Source organism: Daucus carota, chromosome 4 (genome assembly GCF_001625215.2).
Source record: "Daucus carota subsp. sativus chromosome 4, DH1 v3.0, whole genome shotgun sequence".
NCBI lineage: Eukaryota > Viridiplantae > Streptophyta > Magnoliopsida > Apiales > Apiaceae > Daucus > Daucus carota.
In genome coordinates, this window is record NC_030384.2 from 42,555,970 (window position 1) to 42,582,138 (window position 26,169).

The window sequence follows — 26,169 nt, forward strand, 5'->3', positions numbered from 1 at the left end:
CAAATATTTTTTATTTTATTTTTATGTTATTCCAATTTTAAACACGTATCTTATATTATAATTCTATAACGCACCTCCGTATGTCCCATGTTTAACTTCACCATCGCCCTATAGTTTATAGCCAATCTTCCTGTTAAAATTTGTTAGATATCAAGAATGATATTTTCAATTATTAATTCGAAAATTAATAATAATTTTATAAAAAAATGAGAGTATGATCTTTTTTCCGAGCTACAATCGAGACCGAGAACAAAACGCAGTTTTACAGGCCACATCACACACTTTCCCTGTTATTATCTCATAACAATTGAGAACCCTAATTTTTTGGAGTTGCAACATAATCACACCTTAAAGTCAGCCCGAAATCAGTTCCCGCAGCAGCAAACACCACGGAAATTCACTCAGATTCTGTCATATCTTAGTTGTTGTCAAGGATTTAATTCTTGACCACATGCAAAATTGTTATGGAACCGTGGTTCTGAAACAACGTGTACTTTTTAGAGTCTTCTGATAGTGTCTTGCTCCTTTTACTTCTACGAACTCTACTTTGATTTCAATTTAAGTTGGTTAGCACTGTTGAGTCAAATGTTGAGGAGCATATGAATGTTCTAGAATACCTGATGGATTATAAGAAATTTATCCAAGCGCACAGAGAAACTATGCTGATATCCCCTGCCAATGGATGAAAAGCGTGCAACGAATTTGCAGAGAGACAAGTCTATAAACGTAAGACAATATTTGCAAAAATGTGTTTATCTATTAGTCAAACTTTTGCTGTCTGGCAAGTGAAATAATATGCTTTGTTTTAAGCAGATAAGACTATCTTGGGTCTTGATGATCGGAGAGTCGAAGAGATGGCCTACATTGCAAGTATGGGTATATGCATTGTCACTAATGATTTTGGAGGTATTCCTGCTGCAACTTCTATTAGATTGTATGCTTTTCTTATCTCTCTTTTTTAATTAATGCCTAGAATACATTATATTCCAGGATAGCGGGTAGTAGTATCTGAGGCCAAATATAAGGCTTACTGTTACATGTATGATGGCTACTAGGAAGATATAGGCACCGTTGAGGCATTTCACAATGCCAACTTGGGGAAAGCAAAGAAGCCAGCACAGATATTAGGTATTGCCGTATTGTTCACATCAAATTCAATAAAATACTTAACATGCCTTTATTTAGTCCATGTTTAGCTTCATAACCAAAGAACTATTTTTAATTTGGAATACAGATGTTATGTTTGGTCTTGTTTTTAGAAACAGCTTTCAGAAAATTTAAATAACTAGAAAACAGTTTAAAAACATAGAACAGAAGATGTGGAGATGTTGTTTTCTGGAAGAAAAAAAAACCAGAAATTAAAGCCAAATAGGACCTTAGTGTATTTTTTAACCAAGTCTGGAAGTGTCTTCAAGTTTTGACTCAGTAATGCATAATTCATAAATATTATTACATGTTGTTAGCCTAAAATAGATTTCAGTGTCCATGCCCATGTCCGAGTGTCAGACAAGGGTACTTAAGGCAAAATGAAGAGGTGGGATAACAGACTTTAATGTCTTATAAACTTCCTCTGCTAGTAATGTAGACTTGGTCTGGATATATTTCTTTTAGCTCCAAGACAGAATGACAGATCATTGCTTATAATACGCAACCTCAATTATTTTTTTTTTACCATCTTCTGTGATGCTTGATGTGATAGCTTTATTGGTCAAGGTTGTTCAACTAAGGTGCATGGATTTTTGATTGCCAATGTCCTTCTGGAAAACTTTTAAGGTGGCATGGATCTTGGCAGTCTATTACAGCAGTCTAGGAAACTGATAAATTAGTGGATAACTATAGTTTAACACTGTGGTAAGACCTGTTTCTTGTGAAACATATTTAGTTACCAAACTTAGAGCTGCTCCCAAAGTCTTGTCTTAGTACGTAAGTAAGATTGTCATTGTAGTCGACTGACTTACGAATTTTTGTGTAAAATTGCAAACTTCACTAGCTAGTGCTAGGCTTTCGATTTTGCATATCAGAATGTGCCACTATTTACGATGCTCTGTTAATGAGAGCTGATTATTACGAGGTAATACATCCTTAGGAGGCTTGGAATATACTTCTTGTCAAATCAAATTAACTTTGGTGCAAACTAAAAGACAAAGTGATTGGAGAAACCAAAGGATTATAGACAACCTCATCAAATCTGGTTCTTATATGTTTGCAAAATTGGGCCAAATTTACTTATATGAAGCACAACCATCCACCTCTAGGTGTCAGTATATCTCCCCTTCACTTCAGGCAGTTGATAGCGGATAGCCAGATATATGAATGGTAAAAAAATATGTGATGTAAATGTAATTTTCTAATTCTATAAAGGTTTCTGCAATTATGGGTTTGTATCTGATTGATGGGATATTTATTAGTTGATATTCAGATTTTAGATTCTAAAGGTTGTACTACAGGAGTTGTCAATTGAATTTACATCAACAATTGGAAACTAAAATATAACATTTGTAGTAGGAAAGATTCTGCAGGCTTTTAGAAAAACTAGAGGAACCATCTTATGTAACCGGATATATTCATCATCTGGTCAAAACAAGGTTTTTTTGTCACTTGCGATAAAAAAATTCTCTACATTATTGTTCTCATGGTGTTGGCTCTTTTTTAGTGGTGTCATGTTACTTTAGTAAAATAAACGTTATTACTGAACTGAAATTTTAGTTTGGCTACATTATTAGCTGGTTTAACAAATGTTCACTAAAGTAAACAAAAAAAATATGTTTATCGTACATACAACAAGTCAACATTACATATATAAGAAAATATGATTACTATTACTATCGTTTTATTTCACTTAAACACATAGAATCAGTTTCTTTGGGTAAATTGGTTTCTCCCTTGTTTATGTGATATTTAATTACGAGTAATTGCTGAACAATTTCATAATTTTGTTTATTGTTTGTTTATAGTAGTTGTGCACCTCTTAGGAGAAAACACTTGATTTCGTCATTTAAAGTACTGTTAGTGAATAAAGGTTTTCAATTATCTACGGATGGAATCACTACATTGAGAGGATAGCCTGATCAGCACGGCACCAACTGACAGAAAGATGACTACTCTGAATACAGATTCCAAAAGATCATCGTATTCTGCTAGCATGAAAAATCTATATATGAGGAGTGCCATACACCGTATATTTCAGAGTATAAAAATCGTCCTTCTCTCCAACAAAATGACCTTTCTATTAGCTTTTGGCCCTTTAGCCATACTGATTCATGGATTGACAAGTCAGCAAGTGAGTTGTGGATGCTGTGGAAAACTCATAGATGTTTATATTGATAATTCCTCATATTTATATACCTTACCTTTTGATTTCAGGGTTGGGTCTTTGTCTTCAGTTTAGTAGGTATCATACCTATGGCAGAGCGGTTGGGTTGGGCTACAGAGTAATGCCCTATGCTTGTTTTTTCTAAACTTAAATACGTATGATTTACATATGTAATACACAACTTCTTTTGCTTCTAAAACATAGGGATGGAATGTGAAACACTATTCTAAAGTCATAATGTTATAGATAACGCTGCCATAACTTTACCTACGTCCTAATGACTAGCTTGGTTGAGTTTTTTGCGGATGAAGATGAGTAAAGCAGTTTCTGTTTTTTGTCAAGTGCTTGGACATTCTTTTTAATTTACTTGTGTCGTTGAACTTAAATATTAAGGCCGATACTTTTCTAACTACATTTGAATTCTAAAACATTTAAGGCTGACAGTCCGTGTTATTCTGTTTTGACTAGAAGAAAATTACGCCTTTGTATCTGTTTCTGGTTACGTTAAATGTTTTGCTGATAAACCAGGGAAAATCTCTTGAAATGCATGTTGTATGTTTGCAGCTTTAATGTTTTACACCATAGTTATTTCTTTTGCAGTGTATAAATTTATTAAGTAATATTGGCTTTCTTTGTATGCAGGCAACTGGCATATAACACTGGAGAAACAGGTTTTAATTTTTAGTTCATATAGGCTCTTAGGTTTATTCATTGAAATTTTAAAATTTGAGACCATTCTGTTTATGTTGATAATATATCATGCTGGAGATGTGAGATGGTATTGACCTTTAGTTTGCTTAATATTTTTTGTTTTTGTTGAAGTGTTGATGCCTTGATGGCATTCAGTTATTACTTTACCATGTCTTGAATATTATCATGCTGTTGATCAAAAGTCGAAAACATTTTCAATGCTGTCATAATTGATTTCACCCCTCTAATATTGTTGTAAGTTCATATATATGTGTTTACCGCTGCAAGTTATTCTTTATTTTTATTAGAATCCTGCAAGTTAACTATTGATATAACAAAATCCTAATATAATACGAGTAGTTAATAATAACTAACAAATACATATATAACTAGAATCCCACACCTAAGAGGTAAATCATATAAAATGAAAATTGATGAAAAATATTAAGGTCCAGCACATTATTTGGCGTTTAGCATATTGAATATATCCATATTATTTAGTAGCATATGTAAGTGTTTCCTCCTGTTTCGTAGTCAGGTTATAGTTAATTGTAGAACAAGTTGATTGTTAATGTTAAGAGAATTGAACTTAAATGGTTTTCATTTAGTTCCCTTAGTTCATTAGTTAGCTTGGAGCTACGACCTCCTACTACAAATATTAGTATATTTTGTATTTAATTATATGTTGGACGTTGTAACAAAATATATTAAATTTTCCATCACATTCCTGAAATCTCGTAAAATTTGTCATTATATTTTCATAACTAAATTTTACAGAATGAGATCATATGTGTATTGAAATTATTTCATTAGAATATGTATATTATAAGTATATACATTTATTTATTTTTACAATTTTTTTGCTGATTGAAATATATTAAGAACCAAAAAATATGTACAAGACTGCAAGGGCTTTACCCCAGGATTAGCTTACAAAAGAAGACCAGCTACTACAATAAAAAACCGAAACAGGAAACATCTGCTTTAAGTAACTTGGCTAACTGCCTAACCACATAACCATTGAGATTGCTAAATACCAACACCTAATTAATAATGTAGACAAATGAAGCTGGGACCTTGATATTGATGTATAATTACAACTAAATATATGAAAAGCAGATCTTATTTAAAAAGCAATACATGCTATTACTTGCACATCATCTTAGTTCACCCTCAATATGTATTTGGGAAGATCTTAAATTCAGTTCAGTACAACTACAAAAAAATACCGTAATATTTATCTATTAAAATTTAAAAATGTTTAAATTAATAGTTACTGAACACTACAAAAAATATAAATGTAAAATAGAACATGTGTGCATTATATATAGTTCTTATCATAAAACTATTTACCTTTGCTACAGAATCTTCTAATCATATTTCCTTCCAACCTGTTAAGCGCCTCATAGTAGTCATGAATTGTAACACACAATTTTGTTGGTGCAATTACTTATACAGATATAGAGTTAATCCCCAATCACAAATACTTCTAAAATGTTATGTATGCTAAGAAAATGTTAGTTAAATTAATTATTTCTATATTTACTGAATTTTAACCGAGTTAGATTTGGAGATGCTGAGATAGTAAATATAGGGATACATGTATAAGGTATTACTAGCTTATAACCCGTGTCATGCACGGTTGACTTATAATATATGTTTTTTCATAATGTATATATATTTTAATATTAAATTTTATTTCAAAGATAAATTTATGTTGGAATAATACGCGTCTTTTCATTAAAATAGATTTTTTTAATAATTAATAAACATGTTTGGATTAATATTTTTATTGGATATGTTAAATAAGTATTTTTATATAATATGTTAAATAAATTCTTAATAGTTAAGCCTGTCAAAAGGCTAATTAAGAATTCACCCGAAAAGATATATTTTAATGAGAATATTTGAATGTGTTTTAATTATAATCAAAAAGACCCATTAAACATGTTATGAAGGAGGCTCGTAGGCCCAAACACCGATCGACATACCGACCAAAACTTTCAGTGTTTCGGCTTTAATAGTATGGTATAGATGAGACAAATGCTGAAAAATGACTAGTACTTGTGGTTAGGGAGTACTATTTTCGCCATAAATTTGATGAAGAAGGTCTTGAGTTATAACTTATTATGATGACCCTTTCATGTCATTTAATGCCAAATTGCAGCTGGGGGTCTTCTAGACGCTATTGGAAATGCAACAGAATTAATTATATCCATTGCTGCAATGAAAAACGGCATGCTACGCGTTATTCACCAGTCATTACTGGGCTCGATTCTGTCCAACATGTTGCTCATGCTGGGTTTTGCATTTTACAGTGGTGGACTTGTTCATCCTAATAAGCAACAAGTGTTTGGTAAGGTGGGTTAAATAATTGCCTGACTTGATGCCCTTACTGAATAAAGAAATAATATATGTATTTATTTTTGCACCATAAGTTAATATAGTAATATTTTTTATATAATCTTGATTGATTATATAATGTATGTTCTTAATTTGATGGCAGGCTCTGATGAATGTAGGAGTACTCTTTAACACAGTAATGATCCTTCAGATCCCAGCAGTTCTCCACTTTTCACAATCAGAGTTGCATTTTGGAAATTCTGAATTAGTTCTTTCAAGGTTTAGCAGCTGTGTCATGCTCACAGCATATGTCGTGTATCTTTTTTTTCAACTAACAAGCCAGAATAGTATGTATACTCCAATCAAAGAGGTAATTAGTTCAATTCTAGACATTACTTTAAAAGACACTGTCCAACACTTGTGTTGCTCAGCCTTTCATTTAGACATGTAAATTTGTTTTGTGTTCTGGTTTTGTATCATTTCATTCCCAATCTGTAAATTTCGGGCCTAAGTTCTTATGTCATTTATAATGTGTCATCACAAAAATTGTTATGCATTATTTTTGTACAATTTCAACGGTGTTCAGTCACTTCTCCTTAATTACATGAGATAGTCTCTTAAGTTTAATGCTCCATTTTCTGTTTTTTCTATTAAATATCCCTCTATTGAAGCTTATTAATTACAACATTTTAAACTTCTAGCAGTCTCTCAAAAAAATTGTGTAAATTGTTGTTCTTTAGACTTATATGGTATGGATTTTCTTTTTTCCTTATTATCAAACTTCTATTCTAGTGTACTTTTTTTATTTTTCATTTATTTTAAGAAGAAAGAGGGAAAAAAAAATTATTTTTTTGGTATCTATGTTCGGGAACCTAATACAATACACACACACATATTGTAGTAGAAACATGGCATAAGCTACCCAAAACATATTATCTATTTCTGCCTGATGCATCAAATAATGCTTTGCTATATTTCTTAGCCACTATGCATTATTATTGTTTGACTAACAATTTGTTTAAATTTAGGAAGAGAGCAACGAGGAAAGCAGCGATGATGAGAACGACGATGATGAAAAAGTCCCTCTGATCTCAAAACGGGAATCAATTATATGGCTCATTGTTTTGACTTCTTGGATATCCATACTCTCAGATTACCTAGTAAATGCCATAGAGGTATTGGTTTATTACTCTTAGCTCTATATTATTATGATATTTTAAATTGACATGATTATATTTATGAAAATTACTCTAACGGTTTAATTGAAATTGTTAAAGGTTTGAGATATTTCAAAACACATGAAACTCGGCAAATACTTGTATGCATGTCATACTGTATTTGAAAAGTTGAAAAGAAATAATTCAATATAAACCTTAATAACCAAGCGTGGCTATGGCATATCACATATAATTCTTTCTGATTTCATATTTGTTATTTGCGGTATGTTTATACATATATATTGTTAACGTGCTTTGAATACACACACACACACACACACACACACATATATATATATATATATATATATTGTTAACGTGCTTTGAAACACAAAGATTTTCATGTATACAAATAGATGGGAAGAGAGTCATTTGCATGTATAATCCGATATACATGTCGTTTGCATGTCATTTGGTTCCATTCTGGAGCTCACCGGAGATTATTACGGACTGCCATAACCTGGCTCTGATACCACTTGTTGGGCCTACTATGCGAGCCATAACTCCACGATAATATGATATTGTCTGCTTTGGGCCTAGCCCGCACGATTTTGTTTTTGGGTACCTCCCAAAAGGTACTATTGGAGCTATCTGGCTACTTAAATTCAAGCTATCTGCCCCTTCCACAACTGGTGTGGGACCACTTTTAATAGAGTTGTGTGATTGGAAAAGAAATTTGGGGGACAAAATACCCTAAATCAAAGAGCTAAATATGGTAATTCTTCACGTGTTTCATGATAAAATAAGTGAAAAACCTAATCGTTCTTATGTATGCATCATCGCCCTAATTCCGCAATCGTGCAATTCAGATGAGCCATAGGGTAGTTTGTTGGTTGATTGAAATTGAAAAAAAATTACATACAAATTGTGTATATACACAAATATATGCAAAAGTTATATATGTTGATTGAGATGCTATGGGCCATCTAAACATTACTTGCCAACTAATCCTAATCCCAATCATGCCACGTGTCACTGACAATTCCGTCATATATTTGAATGAATTTAACGGCAACAACCAAAATGATATCATTAATTGATTGTAGTGAGTCGAGTGAGACCTCGTGGAGATCAGTGACCAACTTGATAATATTATTGAGTGACTTGTTTGATTATTAACCCTATTTGAATTCATTTCACAATGCTAAATGATATAGGAAGCTAAATGCATAAGAATAAAAAGTTGAAGCTCGCTCTACTAATGATGGCTGATGCAATTTATCAATGTCATTGGTGGGACAGATGAAATAAGGAGGGGGGGATGAGGTGGAACAAAGCTTGATTTTCTCTCCCTAAAAAATTATAATTATAGAGAAGGGGACCATGGTGGGAGGATGCAATTTTGGAGCACAACTTCTAAATATGCATAGAGGTTGAAGTATATAGATAAGGGATGAGAGTCATTGAAGTTTCTTTAACGTGTAAGAGCATCTCTAACAGATTAGTTAGATGATGTCCTAAACTATTATTTTGATGAATATGCTACAAAAATCCACTCCAATAGAGTCCTAGTCATTCCCTTAACATTAAGGATCTACTTTTCATACCTCATAAATAGGTAATGGCTAGCTCATTCCTCAATTGGTTTTTAATGATTTAATATTCATCTCCCACCTTTTACACACTCTTTCCATGTTTTTTCTTATTATCTTTTTGTTAATAGATTTTGAATATTATACTAAAATAATAATAATAATAATAATAGGAAACACAGATAGGGATTATTGTTGGAGTTGTCATTCAATATAGAGTCCTCATTTTTTAGAAATTGAATTGTTTACTATATATTCAGGGAACCTTATTAGGACACTGTTGGAGATGTTCTAAGGTTTGCATATACCTCACCTTTTCTAACTCAACTTTAATTGGAACATACTAATCACGTGTTTTTTTTTTGTGGCTAAATTGGGCACATGTGGTTTTGCTTGACTTGGTAGCAGAATCAATATTAATACAACTTTAGGTCTTTGGACCCCGAGACTGCATGTTGTCTAACCCCACTGGTTAAACATATAAATTTTTTGTTTATTGTTTTTAACTATGAAATGTAGGCTTCTTTCTGACTAAAAGTTATAATTCTGCCTTGTGATTTTCCATCTTAAGTACTACCTATTTGTGAAATGTGGGCTTGCATTTTTTTAGAGCGAATCTGATTTTACTTTCAGGGGGCATCTGTTGCTCTGAATATGCCGGTTGCTTTTATAAGTGTTATTTTACTACCAATAGTGGGAAATGCTACAGAACATGCAGGTGCTATTAGGTTTGCTATGGAAGATAAGCTTGTAAGTCTATTCTTCTGGTTTCTCACAGATTGTTTATGTACAAATTCCAGTATCATATTATTTACACTCTGTGCAGGACCTTTCTCTGGAAATGGCCATAGGATCATCGACACAGATTGCTATGTTTGGGGTAGTTTCAGAGTGTCTTGTGCATCGTTTTAAAGTGTTAAGTCCTAGGGGAATTGAAACATAAACATTGCACTGATTGTTACAATTATTGCAGATTCCTTTTTGTGTGGTTTTTGGGTGGATTTGTGGCTATCCAGTGGATTTGAACTTTCAACCTTTTGAGACTGCCACTGTTTTTATGACTCTTATAGCAGTGGCTTTCATGCTGCAGGTTAGTCTATTGTCTAGAAATTTATAGTAAATGGTAATATACGGCTTTTGTAGAAACTTTTGTTGAACTTCTAACAAGAGAATTGAAGCTTGAGATATTGATATAACAGCAGTCTATATTGTGTACTTTTGAATTCTGAAGAGCAATAAAAAATATCATTGATTTTTGAGTTATACAGCTTTGGGCATCATATGTAGAATTGCTTTCAGCGTGTGTCTGTGTTGAATAGAGTGCAGAATTATAGGTCCAAATCTCTAAGAAATCTTAAGCATCTGGCTATAGATAAGTCGTAATATGGTGATACAGTGATACCTATGGCTACTGCTGTCATGCCTGTCATCCAGCACATCAATTCCGTGTGATAATATTTAATTTTACCTCAAATATATCAAGTTTTGTTGTATACAATCAGGTATTAACATATATTTATCATAATTCTATCTTTTATGTTACTCATTGTATTTTAGGAGGGAAATTCAAATCACTATAAAGGACAGATGCTCCTCCTTTGCTATCTGATACTGGCTGCAACTTTCTACGTACATAGAGATCCTCTATCTTCAGGTCAGTTGTCACAGTCTGAATTTTATAGGGAAAATCAGATCATTCTGTGTTTGACAACTTAATCAAAGCTTGGATTTTGAATTAAATGCCAAAGTTACATTCAATGCTAGGGAATAACTATCCTTGTTATAATGTAGTTGTGCCGCCTGTTAACAATGGTGTTGTAGAGGACAACCCCTAGAAATATCTATCAGTTAGCTTCAATGCGAGATCATGCTTTGGGCTTTTGATAAGTATAAAGGGCTTCAGGAGTCGAGGTAGTAATTCTGATGGTGAGTAAGTGACCGATGGTGAAGAGACCGAAAGGTGTCCGGTGTCCTTATGGCTTTGAAGAGGTTGTTTGTTGACAAGTAAATATTCAGTAATTTCAAATTTTCACAAAGTATGTAAAACAGGGTCAATGCTTTAATTTTAGAATGAATACATATTTTGTTATCTTTAAAAAAATATATATATAAAATTGTTTCATATTTATTGATTAGTGAAAATAAGCACTTATTTTTATTATAAAAAAGTATGTGTTCCGCATTTGACAAAAACAAAATAAACTAAACAACTTAGCTTGTATGTACGTCAATATTAATACACCATATGTGTTAATGTTGATATTTGATACAAATAAAGTGATTTAATACTAATTTTTGAATTTATAAATTACAAATATCTTAAATAAATAAAATGAATGATTTATCGACAAATATAATATAAAAATGATTAGGAGCATTTAAAAATTAGAAAAGCAAGTGAAGCTCTTATTCGTAAATTTTTAATAAGAAGTTCTTTTTAAAAGCAATTTCTTTCTCCCATATTCATTCACAGACCACATCACCACATGACACATGTGACTCAACATGTCACACTTTCCCTGTTTTTATCTCAAACTTCGAAAACCCCCAAACTACCCTTCACTCACACTAAAACCCCCGTCCATTCCCGTCATTTTCTGTAAATAACGAAACCCCTCAAGGACAAGAAAGTAATTACATCACATCAAAATTGGTAATGCACAGCGTACATTATTAACACTCAACTCACTCTTTCCTCACTCAGTTGCTCCTCTACTGTGATCACAATTCCCAATGGCTGCTGCTATCGGAAGCTCACACATCGTTCTACATTCCGGCGCAAACGGCCGGCCGGCGAGTTTGTTCCCGGGACTATCATTCTCGTCGTCAAACATTTCCGGTGATAAGATCACTTCATCATCACTTAAAACATGTAGAAACGACAGGCGCTCAATGATCTTATCTCCAAAAGCTGTTTCTGATTCTCAGAATTCTCAGACCTGTCTCGATCCTGAAGCTAGCCGAGTACGCTCACTCGTTCTCTATATATAATTGTTTTCGTTGCTTCATTCATTCAATTTTTATGCTCTCTTTAAGTAAGCTAAGCATTGATTATTTTACTAGTATAGTAGTACTAAGTAGTACTTAAAGTCGGGTTTTTTTAAGCTAAATTAATGTACTTTTTATTCGTTACTTCTACAGTTCTACTTGTTCTTCCTCACCTTGAAATTACCGCATTCACATGAGTTGAACCGGGTTTTTTTTAATTATTATTATAGGAGGGGTTCGAGTTGCTTGATTATTTATGATGTTACCAAAATTGTGGTTGGTTTATATATTTGTACTTTCTGGCCAAAATGTGGGAGGGGATTGGTAAGAGGATTGAACATTTTGCTTAATTGGTAGAAAGATTAGACTTGGATATTTTGATTAAGACTTCCATGATCGTATTCGGATTGATTATGTACTGTTTGGAGGGGTAAGCGTGTTACTTAGGGGATCTTTTGGAATGTGGACGCAATTTTGGAGCATACCGGGTACTTGTAAACAAGTAGCCAAGATTTTCCTTTTTGATAGCAAGTGGCCCAGGTTTTGTTTGGATGCTGTTGATTACTTGTGCATAATAACATGTTGCATTTTCATGCTCTGTAATGAGATTTGTAATATAAGTATTGAATTGGGGTTCACATATAAGCATTCTTACAACATCTGGCTATATATGAGATTTTCTGCAGAGTGTCTTGGGAATTATTCTTGGAGGTGGAGCTGGTACTCGTCTTTATCCTCTGACAAAGAAAAGGGCAAAACCTGCGGTTCCTTTAGGAGCAAATTATAGGCTTATCGATATCCCTGTTAGCAATTGCTTGAACAGCAACATATCAAAGATTTATGTTCTTACGCAATTCAATTCTGCATCTCTCAATAGCCACCTTTCACGGGCTTATGCAAGTAACATGGGTGGTTACAAGAATGAAGGATTCGTTGAAGTTCTTGCTGCTCAGCAGAGTCCGGAGAACCCCAACTGGTTCCAGGTATATATATGTCAAACCTGGCATCTCATATATCTGCTTCAGTTATGGTGAAATATTGACGCAGTACAACATTTTAGTTATACCTTAATGATTCCTAATACTGGATTTCATCACTATTGTAAGAATTTAGGTTTAAACTGTTTCCCTAATATCTGCCACAGATAGCAGATAATAGCTTATATTGAGAGATGATAATTAGAGAACAGTTATATAACTGAAGAAGTTATGATGTTCTATTAGTTTTACCTACTATATGGGGCAAATAGAGAAAATTTTGAGTGAGAGCGAAGACCAGGGAAATTTACTGAGCTTCTGTTATATTTTATTACTTGTCGGAGCACTGTGTGTCCAGTTGCCTAAATCAGATTCAAATGGTACATACACATCCTGCACAGTCCTCCCCTCATGAACTAAAACCCTAAAAAGTCCAGCTTCGGGTCCATCATTTTTTTTAAAGTTGCAACATTATTACATCTTAAAATTAGTACAACAGAAGTATTTTGCATAGCAAAGACCAGGGAAATTTACTGAGGTTCTGTTATATTTTATTTCTTGTTCAAGGTTTCAAATTCTTAACCTAGTGTCAAATTGATTATGGAACTGTGGTTCTGAAAACAATGTGCACTTACTAGAGCCAATGTATATGTTTGAGCGATAATCTCAAGAACCTCATGTTTTAGGTGCTGTGTTTGTTTACTGATGAAATATTCCTTTCTACCTTTAATGCATTTTGTGACATGCTTTTTATTTATTAATTTATACTGGTCCCTTGGTCAGAGCTTGCAAATGTAGAGCAACTTTATTAATGTTTTTAGTAGTGGCCTATGATCCAACTTTCTATCACTTCTTCTGATGAAATGCGTTCTACTCTACTAGTTTAATTTATGGAATTTATGAACACTAGTTTGATTTCAGTTTGAATTGGCTCCAGGGTACAGCTGATGCTGTGAGACAATATCTGTGGCTTTTTGAGGAGCACAATGTTCTAGAATACCTGATTCTTGCAGGGGACCATTTATACCGAATGGATTATGAAAGATTTATACAAGCACACAGGGAAACTGATGCTGATATCACCGTAGCTGCCCTGCCAATGGATGAAAAACGTGCCACTGCCTTTGGTCTGATGAAGATCGATGAAGAAGGACGCATAATTGAATTTGCAGAGAAACCAAAAGGCGAGCAATTGAAATCTATGAAGGTAAGACAATGTTGTGAGATGGTGTTTTGAAAGCTTCCTTCCTTGTTTCTATCTATTAGTCATAATCTTGCTGTCTGGCAAGTGAAATAATACTGTCCTTTGTGTTTGATCTTTGTTCTAGGTAGATACGACTATCTTGGGTCTTGATGACGAGAAAGCCAAAGAGATGCCCTACATTGCAAGTATGGGTATATATGTTGTCAGTAAAGATGTAATGTTAAATTTGCTTCGAGATAAGTTCCCTGGAGCTAATGATTTCGGAAGTGAAGTTATTCCTGGTGCAACTTCTGTTGGATTGAGAGTATGCATATGTTATCTCTCTTCATTTTTATATACCTAGTATATCCAGAATGTACCTTTAACTAGTAGTGTCTGAGTAAAAGAGGCCATTCTTTATGCATTCTTTTAATTTAATCATGTATATATATCTGTTGATCATTTGGCAAAAAAAAAAAACACAGAAAGAATATATCGGCTAAATTTGACCTATGCATTGGTGACTTTGTTTTTCTCTTCAACATACATGACGGCAAGATTTGAAGATGATACTTGCTTAAAACATCATTTTGAACCTATGTATGATTGGTGAAATTTTATGAACTTTGTTGATCTATATGACTATATTTCCAGGTTTACAATGATGTTATGAATTAATTGATTACCAGAAGAATATGAAAAGGAGAATTGGTTATAGTTATGTAATCTGCTTAGACGACCTATCTGGTTGTTCTTTTCCTGGGGCCAAATTTATTATTTCATATTTTACAAAATTGCGTAGGTGCAAGCTTACCTGTATGATGGCTACTGGGAAGATATTGGTACAATTGAAGCATTTTACAATGCCAATTTGGGGATCACAAAGAAACCAGTGCCAGATTTTAGGTATTGCTCAGATAAGAGTCAATAACATATGTAATGTACCTTTATTGAATGTCTATATGAAAAGCTTCTTTCTACGAAAGTGATGCACGTCTTAATTTCAGCTTCTACGACCGATCATCACCTATTTATACACAACCTCGATATTTACCCCCTTCTAAGATGCTTGATGCTGATGTCACGGATAGCGTTATCGGCGAAGGTTGTGTAATCAAGGTGCGTGAATTTTAGATTACAGATGTCCGTTTGAAAAAATATAAGGTGGCTCCGCTCTTAGTGATCCCACAATTTATTAGTACATTGTGGGAAATTGAGAAATGGGTGGACAAACATGATTCTATACTGCGGTGAGACATGTTTTTGTGTTTGATGTTGATTCCGAAGGGGTAAAGTAAGGTATAGTTACAAAATGCAGCTCCAAACTTTTATGTTGTGTTATTTGAGTAAGATTGTCATAGATAAAATCTATTGGAACAGTAGCAGAATTTGGAGATAGTGATTGATCCTGTCTTTATTCTCAATTAAAATTAAGACATAGAAGTTGTATTTTGCAGTAATCAAGCATTGGCTCATTTTAGTTACGTTCTTACAAATCCTTTTGCAGAATTGCAAAATTCACCATTCAGTGGTCGGCCTTCGATCTTGCATCTCAGAAGGTGCAATTATTGAAGATACTCTGTTGATGGGAGCTGATTATTATGAGGTAATACATCTCTGGGAGCTGAATATACTTCTTTTTAAATTTAATAATTCCTTTTCATATAGAACACAGATGTTGTGTTTGGTTAGTCTGAAATTATGAGGAATCAAATCATATTTTTACTATTTTATGAGTAAACATTTATAATTTTCAGTTCCTCTATTTTACTTATCCGAAACTCAGAATCACCAATTTGAGAAGGAATGCTCCACCCTACTGATTTTTTTCAAAAAGCTCATATAAAAATTTATACTCTCTTATTTTTTAAGTCTTCTTTCCTGCTTTCATTTTTTTCTCCTTCAATTTTGTTCACAATTTTTCATTCCATTCTCCTGAAGCAAAAAAAGGGAATGGGAGACTGTTAAAGGCTTGTAGATAACCTTGTCATATCTGGTTATAGTATGCTTGGACATTTAAGCCAAATTTACCTCTAAACAATTGTGGGTAGAATGGAGACTGCCAAGGATTGTAGAAAACCTCATACTGTGTGGTTATTATTTGCCTTTGGAGTTGAGCTAAAGTTATGTATTGTGGGTGCAATAGATTATCTAATATATATTCTTGCACTTTTTTTCCTAATTGTAAACCTTTTCTCGTTATATCCGTGACAGACGGATACCGACAGAAAGTCTTTAGCTGCGAAGGGTAGTGTCCCAATCGGTATTGGCAAGAATTCTCACATCAGAAGAGCAATTATTGACAAAAATGCTCGCATAGGGGATAATGTGAAGGTATGGATTTCATGTGTTCACTATTAAAAATAAACAGCTCTGCGCCGTATAATACCAGTATTAAAATTTACTCTTCATCTAACAAAGAGAGCTCTGCTATAAGTTTTGGAAATCGACAACATAATAACTTACAATTACATGATTACTGCAATATCAGCAGATAAGAATGCTTTTGCCTATTGTACGCTGTACTATATCTGCACTGTCGTATAAATCACACATATGTTACCTCTAGAGAAAAGAGTAGTACAATAACAGAATGAGGCTAAACTTACAAGAAACCATAGTTACGGTTTAGAGGTGATCGAAGACATGGTACTCGACTACTTGTGGACCTGAATTTTTGTATCGTATGTTGGTTGTGAAAGAGCACTAGCCATCTTGCAATACCTGAAACACTATTTTTCTCGTCCATCTTGGATAAGGAAATGTATTCAGCAAAACTATAAGTGTTGCACTGGATCACTTGGTAACTGGTAGCCTCCCTATAGTTTCATGAAAAGGTGTATAATGAAATATGTATCTTGGTGCTTGCGAGCTTGAGGAGCTACCTTTTAAATTGTCTCCCCTACTCTCTTTGTAATTGGAAGGAAAACAATAACTACATTCCGTATGAGTGATGTATTTTGTAGCTGTTTGGTATTTGATGTTCTTGTATGTTTTGCATCATTTTTACCTATTTAATATTTGAATATTTTCCCCTGAACTTCGTCATTTCAGATCATAAATAGTGACAATGTCCAAGAAGCAGCAAGAGAAACCGATGGTTACTTTATAAAGAGTGGAATTGTGACAATAATCAAAGATGCTTTGATCCCCAGTGGCACTGTAATCTAGAGGTCTTCTTCTTGTTGTATCCGTATTGGACCAAATCCATCTCCAACTTGTTAAACTGAAAAGGGGAGCCTTCCATTTAAAAAGTAAACTCAATGTACGTCTCCCCCTCACTTTAGCAGGGAAAAATATGACTTAAAAGAGATTTATGATGTAAAATGCAATTTATAAGCCGGTTAATTTATTTCTGCCACTTGGGGTTTATATCGGATTTTTATTAATATTATATGAATGTTAAATTTTTTCCGAAATAAATTCTTAATTGAGATGAAATAACTTTATCCAAACAAGGACATTGTAGGCTTTGTTATGTAGGGGAGGGTTCTGGTACAAACTTACAAACTTTTTTTGTTCAACACATATATAACTTGAGTTCAACATTTTTTTAACATATTTTGTTGAGCATCGATTAAAATAGTGGTGGAGAAGTACATAAACCAATTTTTAAATGTAAGAACTAAGGTAAACATGTTATTTAACTAATATTTATGTTTCTAGACCCTACCCAAACCCCAGAGGTATAGTTTAAACATCTTTTTAGATATATTCAACACAATGATAATTAGTGTTCAACACCCGATGTTGAACCCCAGTTATAAATGTGTTGAAAACGCGATTTATTTATGCGTTATTTTTAAAAATTGTGATGTTTTTTGACGAATTTTCAACATGGATACTTTATATAACTAAGGATTAACACGATGGGAGAATAAAAAAAAATTTGTAAATTTGTAACTTAAAAAAGTTTTTATTTGATCCTATCCCTTGTTATGTAATGAATATATACGTATCTTTTTGACTTACATTGTTATTGAAAAATTAATTACCTATTTATATCACACCATTAACTCTACTAATTATCTAATTATATATATTTATCACGCCATTAACCCTACATAATTATCAAATAAATCATATTCAATCATGTAAATTTTGTAACAGAAGCGGGAATAATTTTTTTATTTTCACAACATTTTAATATATTTAAATTGGTGAATGACCTCGTGTTATGTGATTAAATCGAAAAATGTTACTCCCTCTGTCACATCCAATTCTTTTACGTAGAGAAAAAAAAGGTGGGTGGACTGGCGGGACTTATTGAATTTTAATATATATAGAAGAGGGATTGTGGAGTAAAAGTAGTGTGAAAACGACAAAAAACAAATGGGGAAATTGCAAGACCCATTAACTATTTTAAAGTAATTTTGTAATATAAAAAAATGAATGTGTATAAAAAAAAAATCCGTAAGTAAAACAAGCGAGTATAATAAAAGGTATAAATATGATAACCCAATCCAACTGTCCTTGCAGCCCTAGTGCCCTACGAAGCTCCTCCCAATAAAGCAGAAGGTCCGAGGAAAAGGCAGAATTGGATTCATCGTGTCTGTGAAGATTTCATAAACGTCAGCCTTTAGTCATCAGTTAGCTCGATATTTGTTTTGTACTCATTAATCAACTGCCCAATTTATTTTAGGACTTCCTCAATCATGCATGACTACGTAGGTGAATAACTAATTTAGTGGATAAACTTCATAGAAATATATATTAATCTAAAAGCAAGACAAACTACATTATATATTGTTTTAATATTAATTTTTAAATTATCAAAAAATAGTGTACAACTCATTAAACATTTTCTCCATATATTAAATATTTAAATTACGTTTCGATTAAAAAGTTCATACAGTAGTGATCAAATTCGAATATTTATTTTCATCGATATGCATTTCATAATTACAAAAATTATCACCCTTTAGCTTCTCTCATTTCTAATTTAGTTCTGTTCCATTAAAAATTAAAATAAAAAGGATAACAATCACAATGTGATATATACGAACCCAATGACGCAAATTAGTTTAGCTAGTGTAGTCAAAGTCAAAGAGTCAAAGAGCAAATCGGAGTTTAGCTAGAACCATCGCGTCTCGGCCAGAACCAAGTAGCTTTATATCTCTAAACTTAAATGTGCAATACTTCGGCACCAGGAAAAGGACGTGCGTCGAAATGACAAAGCCGTGTGTGTCCAGAATGCGCCACGTGTCCGGAGCTTTGATCATAAAATATTGGCACACAGGGAAGATATTTATCCACAAGAGTAGTCTAGAGAAGGCTATATAACCTTGGTTTTACGTCCTGCTGTCGAGCATTTGTTGTTTTCGTTTGGTTCACACACAGTTGAGGGTGAGAAACGCACACAGTTGGAGAGGAGATTCGGGATTGGGGTGAGGAACCTTAGGGATTGTCGGAGGTGTGGGCGTGAGGATCATGATGGCTGATATTGTGCAGAGGTATGTTTACTGGATTGGTTTTGTGGTTGATCTGTGTTTTTTTTGTTTTGTTTTGTTTGGGGATTTTTGTGATCTTTTTTGCTAAATGGGATTATTAATTGATTGTTATTTGTGATGGTTTTATTGATCTTTTTGCTGTGTGTTTTTACTGATGTATCAGGTTGGGGTGTGTGTGAAAGAGGTCGATTTGGGAGAGAGAGAGAGAGAGAGGGCTAGGGAGGGGGGAGAGAGGGGGCTGATGGAGGGGAGAGGGAGAGAGAGAGATAGGTAGGGGAGGAAGGGAGATCGTGTGTGGGTGTATGATAGTCTGATTGTGCTGATGAAATTACATGCATATAGTTGAATTGTGCATCCAGGCTTGAATATGTGTTGCTTTGTTAGTATAAGTGCTTAGGTTTTTCCAGGGCAAAATCTATGCTTAGATTAGATGTACTTTGTAAGCTGAAGTATTTTGTTGAAAGCTTCTTGAATCTTGTATTTTCCGAATTATATAATGTGGTTGTGTAAAATTGACTGTGAGTATTTTAATTACCTGTATCTGTAATTGAAGGAGTGTGAGTATGGTTATGCAGATTGCTCTCTATGTTGATGTGATCCTTAGTTAAAACCTTGTTACATTGTTTGTTTTGGGCTGAAGTGTTGTTCACTTTATTTTGCAGAAACTCTATGATGGGTCTAATTAAACAAGATTCTGATACTGGAACCCCGCGCATTGGTGATTCCAGGAAGAGGAAGTCGCGAAGCACCAAGACCAAAAGTGTTGCTGAGACCCTAGCTATGTGGAGGGATTATAATAAGAAGCTTGATGCGTTGAATGCTAGTGCTAAACCAATTCGCAATTTTCATGCTAAGGGATCAAAGAAAGGATGTATGAAAGGGAAAGGGGGTCCTGACAATACGCGCTCTAATTTTAGAGGTGTGAGGCAGAGAACTTGGGGCAAATGGGTTGCTGAAATCCGCGAGCCTGGTGGAGGTAGTAGATTGTGGCTGGGGACATTCCCAAATGCTGTCGAAGCTGCTCTTGCCTATGATGAAGCTGCAACAGCTATGTATGGAGCTGGTGCTCGACTTAATTTACCAGATTTTAGTTCCTACAAGGAGGAGTCTGGGGGATCTGCTGCCCCTAGCATGTCATGTGCTGATTCAGTGCTTACTACTACTACTTCCAACCGCACGGGGGCTTGCATTGATACTGATCCGAAGGTGGGGATTGCCGATTTGGAAATGAAGTGCAGTGATGTGGAAGGTGAGTCGAAAGCTCCTGCTATGGAAATGAAGTGTAGTGATGTGGAAGGTGAGTCGAAAGCCTCAGAAACTCAAAATTACCGAAGTCCTGCAGTGGTGGAAGCTATGACTGAAGTGAAGGATGAACGAGTGGAGATCAAGAAAGAGCAGGAGGATAACAACGACATATTTAACATTGACAAGGGTCTTCTGCTAGGTGAAATGTTTGATGTTGATGAGCTCCTACAAAGCTTAAACACCTATACTCTCCCTGATCAGGCCAGCAACACTGAATGGTTCTACAACAATGATCACGACATTGGGCACTTCTTGCAAGATGACGAGCTTATAGCGAACCCCTCTGATTTAAGTATCCAGCAGCAATATCCTGATATAAAGCCAGATGATATGTTTAATGAACAAACAGGGTATAATCAGGATCTGGAATTCTTACTTCCTGGCAGGCCTGAAGATTCCAATTTCTCACCGGACGAGCTCAAGCTACTTGGCATGGATGCAAATTCCGGGTTTTAAAGAGTAGAGCATTATCTGATATAGCAAGCAAAAACTTAGGGTCGTCTCACGGAGTTCACATGGACCATGAAATGAGCCAATTTCCCATCTTTCTGGTGATTTAGCACCAAAAACTAATGTCTGTTTCTTTAAACGTTTCTTTCTTTATTTTCCATTTGCCTGTTCTGGTTGGTTAAACTAGTTTATTAGACTAAGCTGCTTCTTAGGGCAGTATGTTGGTGACATTTTGCTGTGAATGCTTTAATGACTATCCTTGGTGTACATAATCAGTGTTTTGCTAGTTTGTTAACTAGTTTGTAGGAGTTAGTTCTATCAGGTTACTATTAAATTTTCTTTGCATGTACTGTGTTATCAGTTAGTGGAAATAGCATATCAGTTTTTCCCTCTAGTTTCAAAGCAAACAAGTGTGTGTATATTGTGAATACCAGGTCTGTTAACTTACATGTTCCCGGGACTAACATTCTCGTCGTCAAACATTTCTGGTGATAAGATCATTTCATCATCACTTAAAAATGTAGATCATCTCTTAAAACATGTAGAAATGACAGGCGTTCAATGATCGTATCTCCAAAAGCTGTTTCTGATTCTCAGAATTCTCAGACCTGTCTTGATCCTGAAGCTAGCCCAGTACGCTCGCTCTTTCTCTATATCTAATTGTATTCGTTGCTTCATTCATTCAATTTTTATGCTCTCTTGAAGTAAGCTAAGCATTGATTATTTAATTAGTATAGCAGTACTAAGTAGTACTTCAATTCGGGTTCTTAAAGCTAAATTAATGTACTTTTTATTTGTTACTTCTACTTCTTGTTCCTCGCCTTGAAATTACCGCATTCACATGAGTTGAATCGTTTTTTTTTTAATTATTATTATAGGAGGGGTTTGAGTTGATTGATTATTTATGATGTTACAAAAATTGTGTTTGGTTTATATTTATACTTTCTGGCCAAAATGTGGGAGTGGATTGGTAAGAGGATTGGACATTGTTGCTTAATTGGTAGAAAAATTGGAGTTAAATATTTTGATAAAGACTTCCATGATCTTAGTTGGATTGATTATGTACTGTTTGGAGGGTTAAGCATGATACTTGGGGAATTTTTTGGAATGTGGAATTAGGTTAATGGCGCGATTTTGGAGCAGACTGGGTACTTGTAACTAAGTAGCCCAGATTTCCGTTTTGATAGTAAGTGCCACTTACTGGTTTTGTTTGGATGAAACGCTGTTGATTACATGTGCATTGTAACATGTTGCATTTTCATGCTCAGTAATGAGATTTGCAATATAAGTATTGAATAGGGATTCACATATAAGCATTCTTACAACATCTGGCTATATATGAGATTCTCTGCAGAGTGTCTTGGGAATTATTCTTGGAGGTGGAGATGGTACTCGTCTTTATCCTCTTTTAAAGAAGAGGGCAAAACCTGCGGTTCCTTTAGGAGCAAATTATAGGCTTATCGATATCCCTGTTAGCAATTGCTTGAACAGTAACATATCAAAGATTTATGTTCTTACACAATTCAATTCTGCATCTCTCAATCGCCACCTTTCACGGGCTTATGCAAGTAGCCTGAGTAGTTACAAGAATGAAGGACTTGTTGAAGTTCTTGCTGCTCAGCAGAGTCCGGAGAACCCAAACTGGTTCCAGGTATATATATGTCAAACCTGGCATCTCATATATCTGCTTCAGTTATGGTGAAATATTGACGCAGTACAACATTTTATTATACCTAAATGATTCCTAATACTGGATTTTGTTACTATTGTAAGAATTTAGCTTTAAACTGTTTCCCTAATATTTGCCACAGATAGCAGATAATAGCTTATATTGAGAGAAGATAATTAGAAAACCGTTATATAACACACTATTAGTTTTACGTACCATATGGGACAAATAGAGAAAATTCCTGACTGAGAGCAAAGACCAGGAAAATTTACAGAGGTTCTGTTATATTTTATTACTTGTCAGAGCACTGTGTGTCCAGTTGCCTAAATCAGATCCAAATGGTACATACACATCCTGCACAGCCCTTCCCTTCATAAACTAAAACCCTAAAATGTCCAGCTTCGGGTCCATCATTTTTTCTGAAGTTGCAACACTATTACATCTTAAAATTAGTACAAGAAGTATTTTGCATAGGATATCCAGGGAAATTTACTGAGGTTCTGTTATATTTTGTGTTTGATGATGATTCCGAATGGGTAAAATAAGGTATATAGTTACAAAATGCAGCTCCAAACTTTTGTGTTGTGTTATTTGAGTAAGATTGTCATAGATAAAATCTATTGGAACAGTAGCTGAATTTGGAGATATTGGTTGATCCTGTCTTTTATGCTCAATTTATCAAGACATCAAAGTTGTATTTAGCAGTAATCAACCATTGGCTCATTGTAGTTACGTTCTTACAAATCCTTTTTTTGCAGAATTGCAAAATTCACCATTCAGTGGTCGGCCTTCGATCTTGCATCTCAGAAGGTGCAATTATTGAAGATACTCTGTTGATGGGAGCTGATTATTATGAGGTAATAGTTACATCTCCAGGAGCTGAATATACTTCTTCTTAAATATAATAATTCCTTTTCAAATAGTACACAGATGTTGTGTTTGGTTAGAGAATGAAATTATATGGAATCAAATCATAGTTTTACCATATTATGAGTAAACATTTATAATTTTCAGTTCTTCTATTCTATTCCTACAAAATGATCCGAAACTCAGAATTAGCAATTTGAGAAGGAATGCTCCACCCTACTGATTTTTTGCAAGCAGCTCATCTGAAAATTTTATGCTCCCCTATTTTTTAAGTCTTCTTTCCTACTTTCACTTTCTCCCCTTCAATTTTGTTCACAATTCATTCCATTCTCCTGAAGCAAAAGAAGGTAATGGGAGACTGTTAAAGGCTTGTAGATAACCTTGTCATATCTGGTTATAGTGTCCTTGGACAGTTAAGCCAAGTTTACCTATAAGCAATTGTGCGTAGAATGGAGACAGCAAAGGATTGTTGAAAACCTCATATGTGTGGTTATTATTTGCCAAGGGAGTTGAGCTAAAAATACCAACAGAAAGACTTTAGCTGCGAAGGGTAGTGTCCCCATCGGTATTGGCAAGAACTCTCACATCAGAAGAGCAATTATTGACAAAAATGCTCGCATAGGGGATAATGTGAAGGTATGAGTTTCATGTGTTCACTTTTAAAAATAAACAGCTCTGCTCTGTATAATACCCGTATTAAAATTTTCTTTTTATCTAACAAAGAGAGCTCTGCTATAAGTTTCGAAAATCAACAACATAATAACTTTCAAATGTGACATGATTACTACAATATTAGGAGAGCCTATCGTACACTGTACTATATCTGCACTGTCGTATAAATCACCCATATGTTACCTCTACAGAAAAGAGTAGTACATTAACAGAATCAGGCTAAACTTACTACAAGAAACCATAGTTACGGTTCAAAGGTGATCGATGACATTGTACTCGACTACTTGTGGACCTGAATTTTTGTATTGTATGTTGGTTGTTATAGAGCACTAGCCATCTTGCAATACCTGAACACTATTTTTCTCGTCCATCTTGGATAAGGAAATGTATTTAAAAAAACTATAAGTGTAGCACTGGATCACTTGGTAACTGGCAGCCTCCCTATAGTTTCACGTAAAGGAAATCATTAATAGGATTCACTGCTGATCATTAGTGTAATGAAATATGTATCTTGGTTCTTGCAAGCCTGAGGAGCTACCCTTTAAATTGTCTCCCCTACTCTCTTTTGTAATTGGAAGATGGAAAACAAAAACTACATTACGTATAAGTGATGTGTTTTGTAATTGTTTGGTGTTTGTGTTTTGTAATTGTTTGGTGTTTGATGTTCTTGTATGTTCTGCACCATTTTTACGTATTCAAAAATTGAATATTTTCCCCTGAACTTTGTCATTTCAGATCATAAATAGCGACAATGTCCAAGAAGCAGCAAGAGAAACCGATGGTTACTTTATAAAGAGTTGAATTGTGACAATAATAAAAGATGCTTTGATCCCCTGTGGCACTGTAATCTAAAGGTCTTCTTCTTGATGTATCCATATTGGACCATATTCATCTCCAACTTGTCAAACTAAGAAGGGGAACCTTCCATTTAAAAAGTGAGCTCAATGTGTATCTCCCCCTCACTTTAGCAGCGGAAAACATGACTTAGAGAGATTTATGATGTAAAATGCAATTTGTAAGCCGGTTAATTTATTTCTGCTACCTGGGGTTTATATCGGATTTTTATTAATATACTGAAAAGGAGCTTTGCAGGGGTTGTACAGAAGGACAGTAAACAAGACTTGTCTATCCGAAAATATTTCGGAAACATAGCATCTGTGGTTGTAAGATTCTGCAGGCTTGTAAAAGAAAGTCAAGAAGACCCTTCTATTGTATCTTTGTAAACAGATTCTTGATCTTGTCGGAACAAGTTTTTTTTCACTTTGTCACCTGTCAAATAAGGCCTGTTTTAACATGGTGATAAGCTTTTGCTTGACCGGAAAATTTTGAATTAAACTATTATTCAACTTTTTATATCAATTATAAAAAAGATCTTTTTTATTTTTTTGTTATAAATAATTTTTCTAAAATATTTATATCAAATTTTTCGTGTAATATTGATATTTAAAATTATTTTTAGCATAAATTTTGGATAACATCATAAATAAACATGTTTATATGTTAATAATAGTAT

The 26,169-nt window shown here is 34.1% G+C and overlaps 4 protein-coding genes across 6 annotated transcripts; all 4 read left to right on the forward strand.

Annotated features, from left to right (window-relative positions):
* Window positions 1-244: 244 nt before the first annotated feature.
* Window positions 245-11,223, forward strand: LOC108216226 (vacuolar cation/proton exchanger 5-like). Of its 3 annotated transcripts, none has more exons than XM_017388924.2 (14): window positions 245-726; window positions 814-906; window positions 991-1,128; window positions 3,020-3,280; window positions 3,364-3,431; window positions 3,956-3,984; window positions 6,171-6,364; window positions 6,510-6,716; window positions 7,375-7,521; window positions 9,729-9,845; window positions 9,922-9,975; window positions 10,069-10,185; window positions 10,653-10,749; window positions 10,887-11,223. In XM_017388924.2, the coding sequence occupies exons 4-14, from the start codon at window positions 3,095-3,097 to the stop codon at window positions 10,928-10,930; spliced, it is 1,260 nt and encodes a 419-aa protein (XP_017244413.1). In that variant the 5' UTR covers window positions 245-726; window positions 814-906; window positions 991-1,128; window positions 3,020-3,094; the 3' UTR covers window positions 10,931-11,223. The 3 variants fall into 3 exon arrangements, with proteins under 3 accessions (XP_017244413.1, XP_063948373.1, XP_017244415.1); XM_064092303.1 differs by having other exon boundaries at window positions 3,114-3,280; XM_017388926.2 differs by lacking the exons at window positions 245-726; window positions 814-906; window positions 991-1,128 and having other exon boundaries at window positions 1,139-3,280.
* A 552-nt stretch (window positions 11,224-11,775) lies between these two features.
* LOC108219060 (glucose-1-phosphate adenylyltransferase small subunit, chloroplastic/amyloplastic) lies at window positions 11,776-17,615 on the forward strand. Its single transcript, XM_017392311.2, has 9 exons — window positions 11,776-12,059; window positions 12,770-13,066; window positions 13,998-14,267; window positions 14,389-14,568; window positions 15,046-15,149; window positions 15,251-15,362; window positions 15,751-15,849; window positions 16,458-16,577; window positions 17,298-17,615. Exons 1-9 carry the CDS (start codon window positions 11,829-11,831, stop codon window positions 17,412-17,414), a joined length of 1,530 nt encoding a protein of 509 aa, XP_017247800.1. The 5' UTR covers window positions 11,776-11,828; the 3' UTR covers window positions 17,415-17,615.
* Window positions 17,616-19,270: 1,655 nt separating this feature from the next.
* Window positions 19,271-25,916, forward strand: LOC108215965 (dehydration-responsive element-binding protein 2A-like). The gene is made up of 4 exons (XM_017388609.2): window positions 19,271-19,696; window positions 20,356-23,099; window positions 23,876-24,620; window positions 25,392-25,916. Exons 1-2 carry the CDS (start codon window positions 19,674-19,676, stop codon window positions 21,452-21,454), a joined length of 1,122 nt encoding a protein of 373 aa, XP_017244098.1. The 5' UTR covers window positions 19,271-19,673; the 3' UTR covers window positions 21,455-23,099; window positions 23,876-24,620; window positions 25,392-25,916.
* Window positions 22,010-24,158, forward strand: LOC108217413 (glucose-1-phosphate adenylyltransferase small subunit, chloroplastic/amyloplastic-like). Its single transcript, XM_017390245.1, has 4 exons — window positions 22,010-22,081; window positions 22,803-23,099; window positions 23,876-23,974; window positions 24,132-24,158. The coding sequence occupies exons 1-4, from the start codon at window positions 22,010-22,012 to the stop codon at window positions 24,156-24,158; spliced, it is 495 nt and encodes a 164-aa protein (XP_017245734.1).
* Window positions 25,917-26,169: the final 253 nt, after the last annotated feature.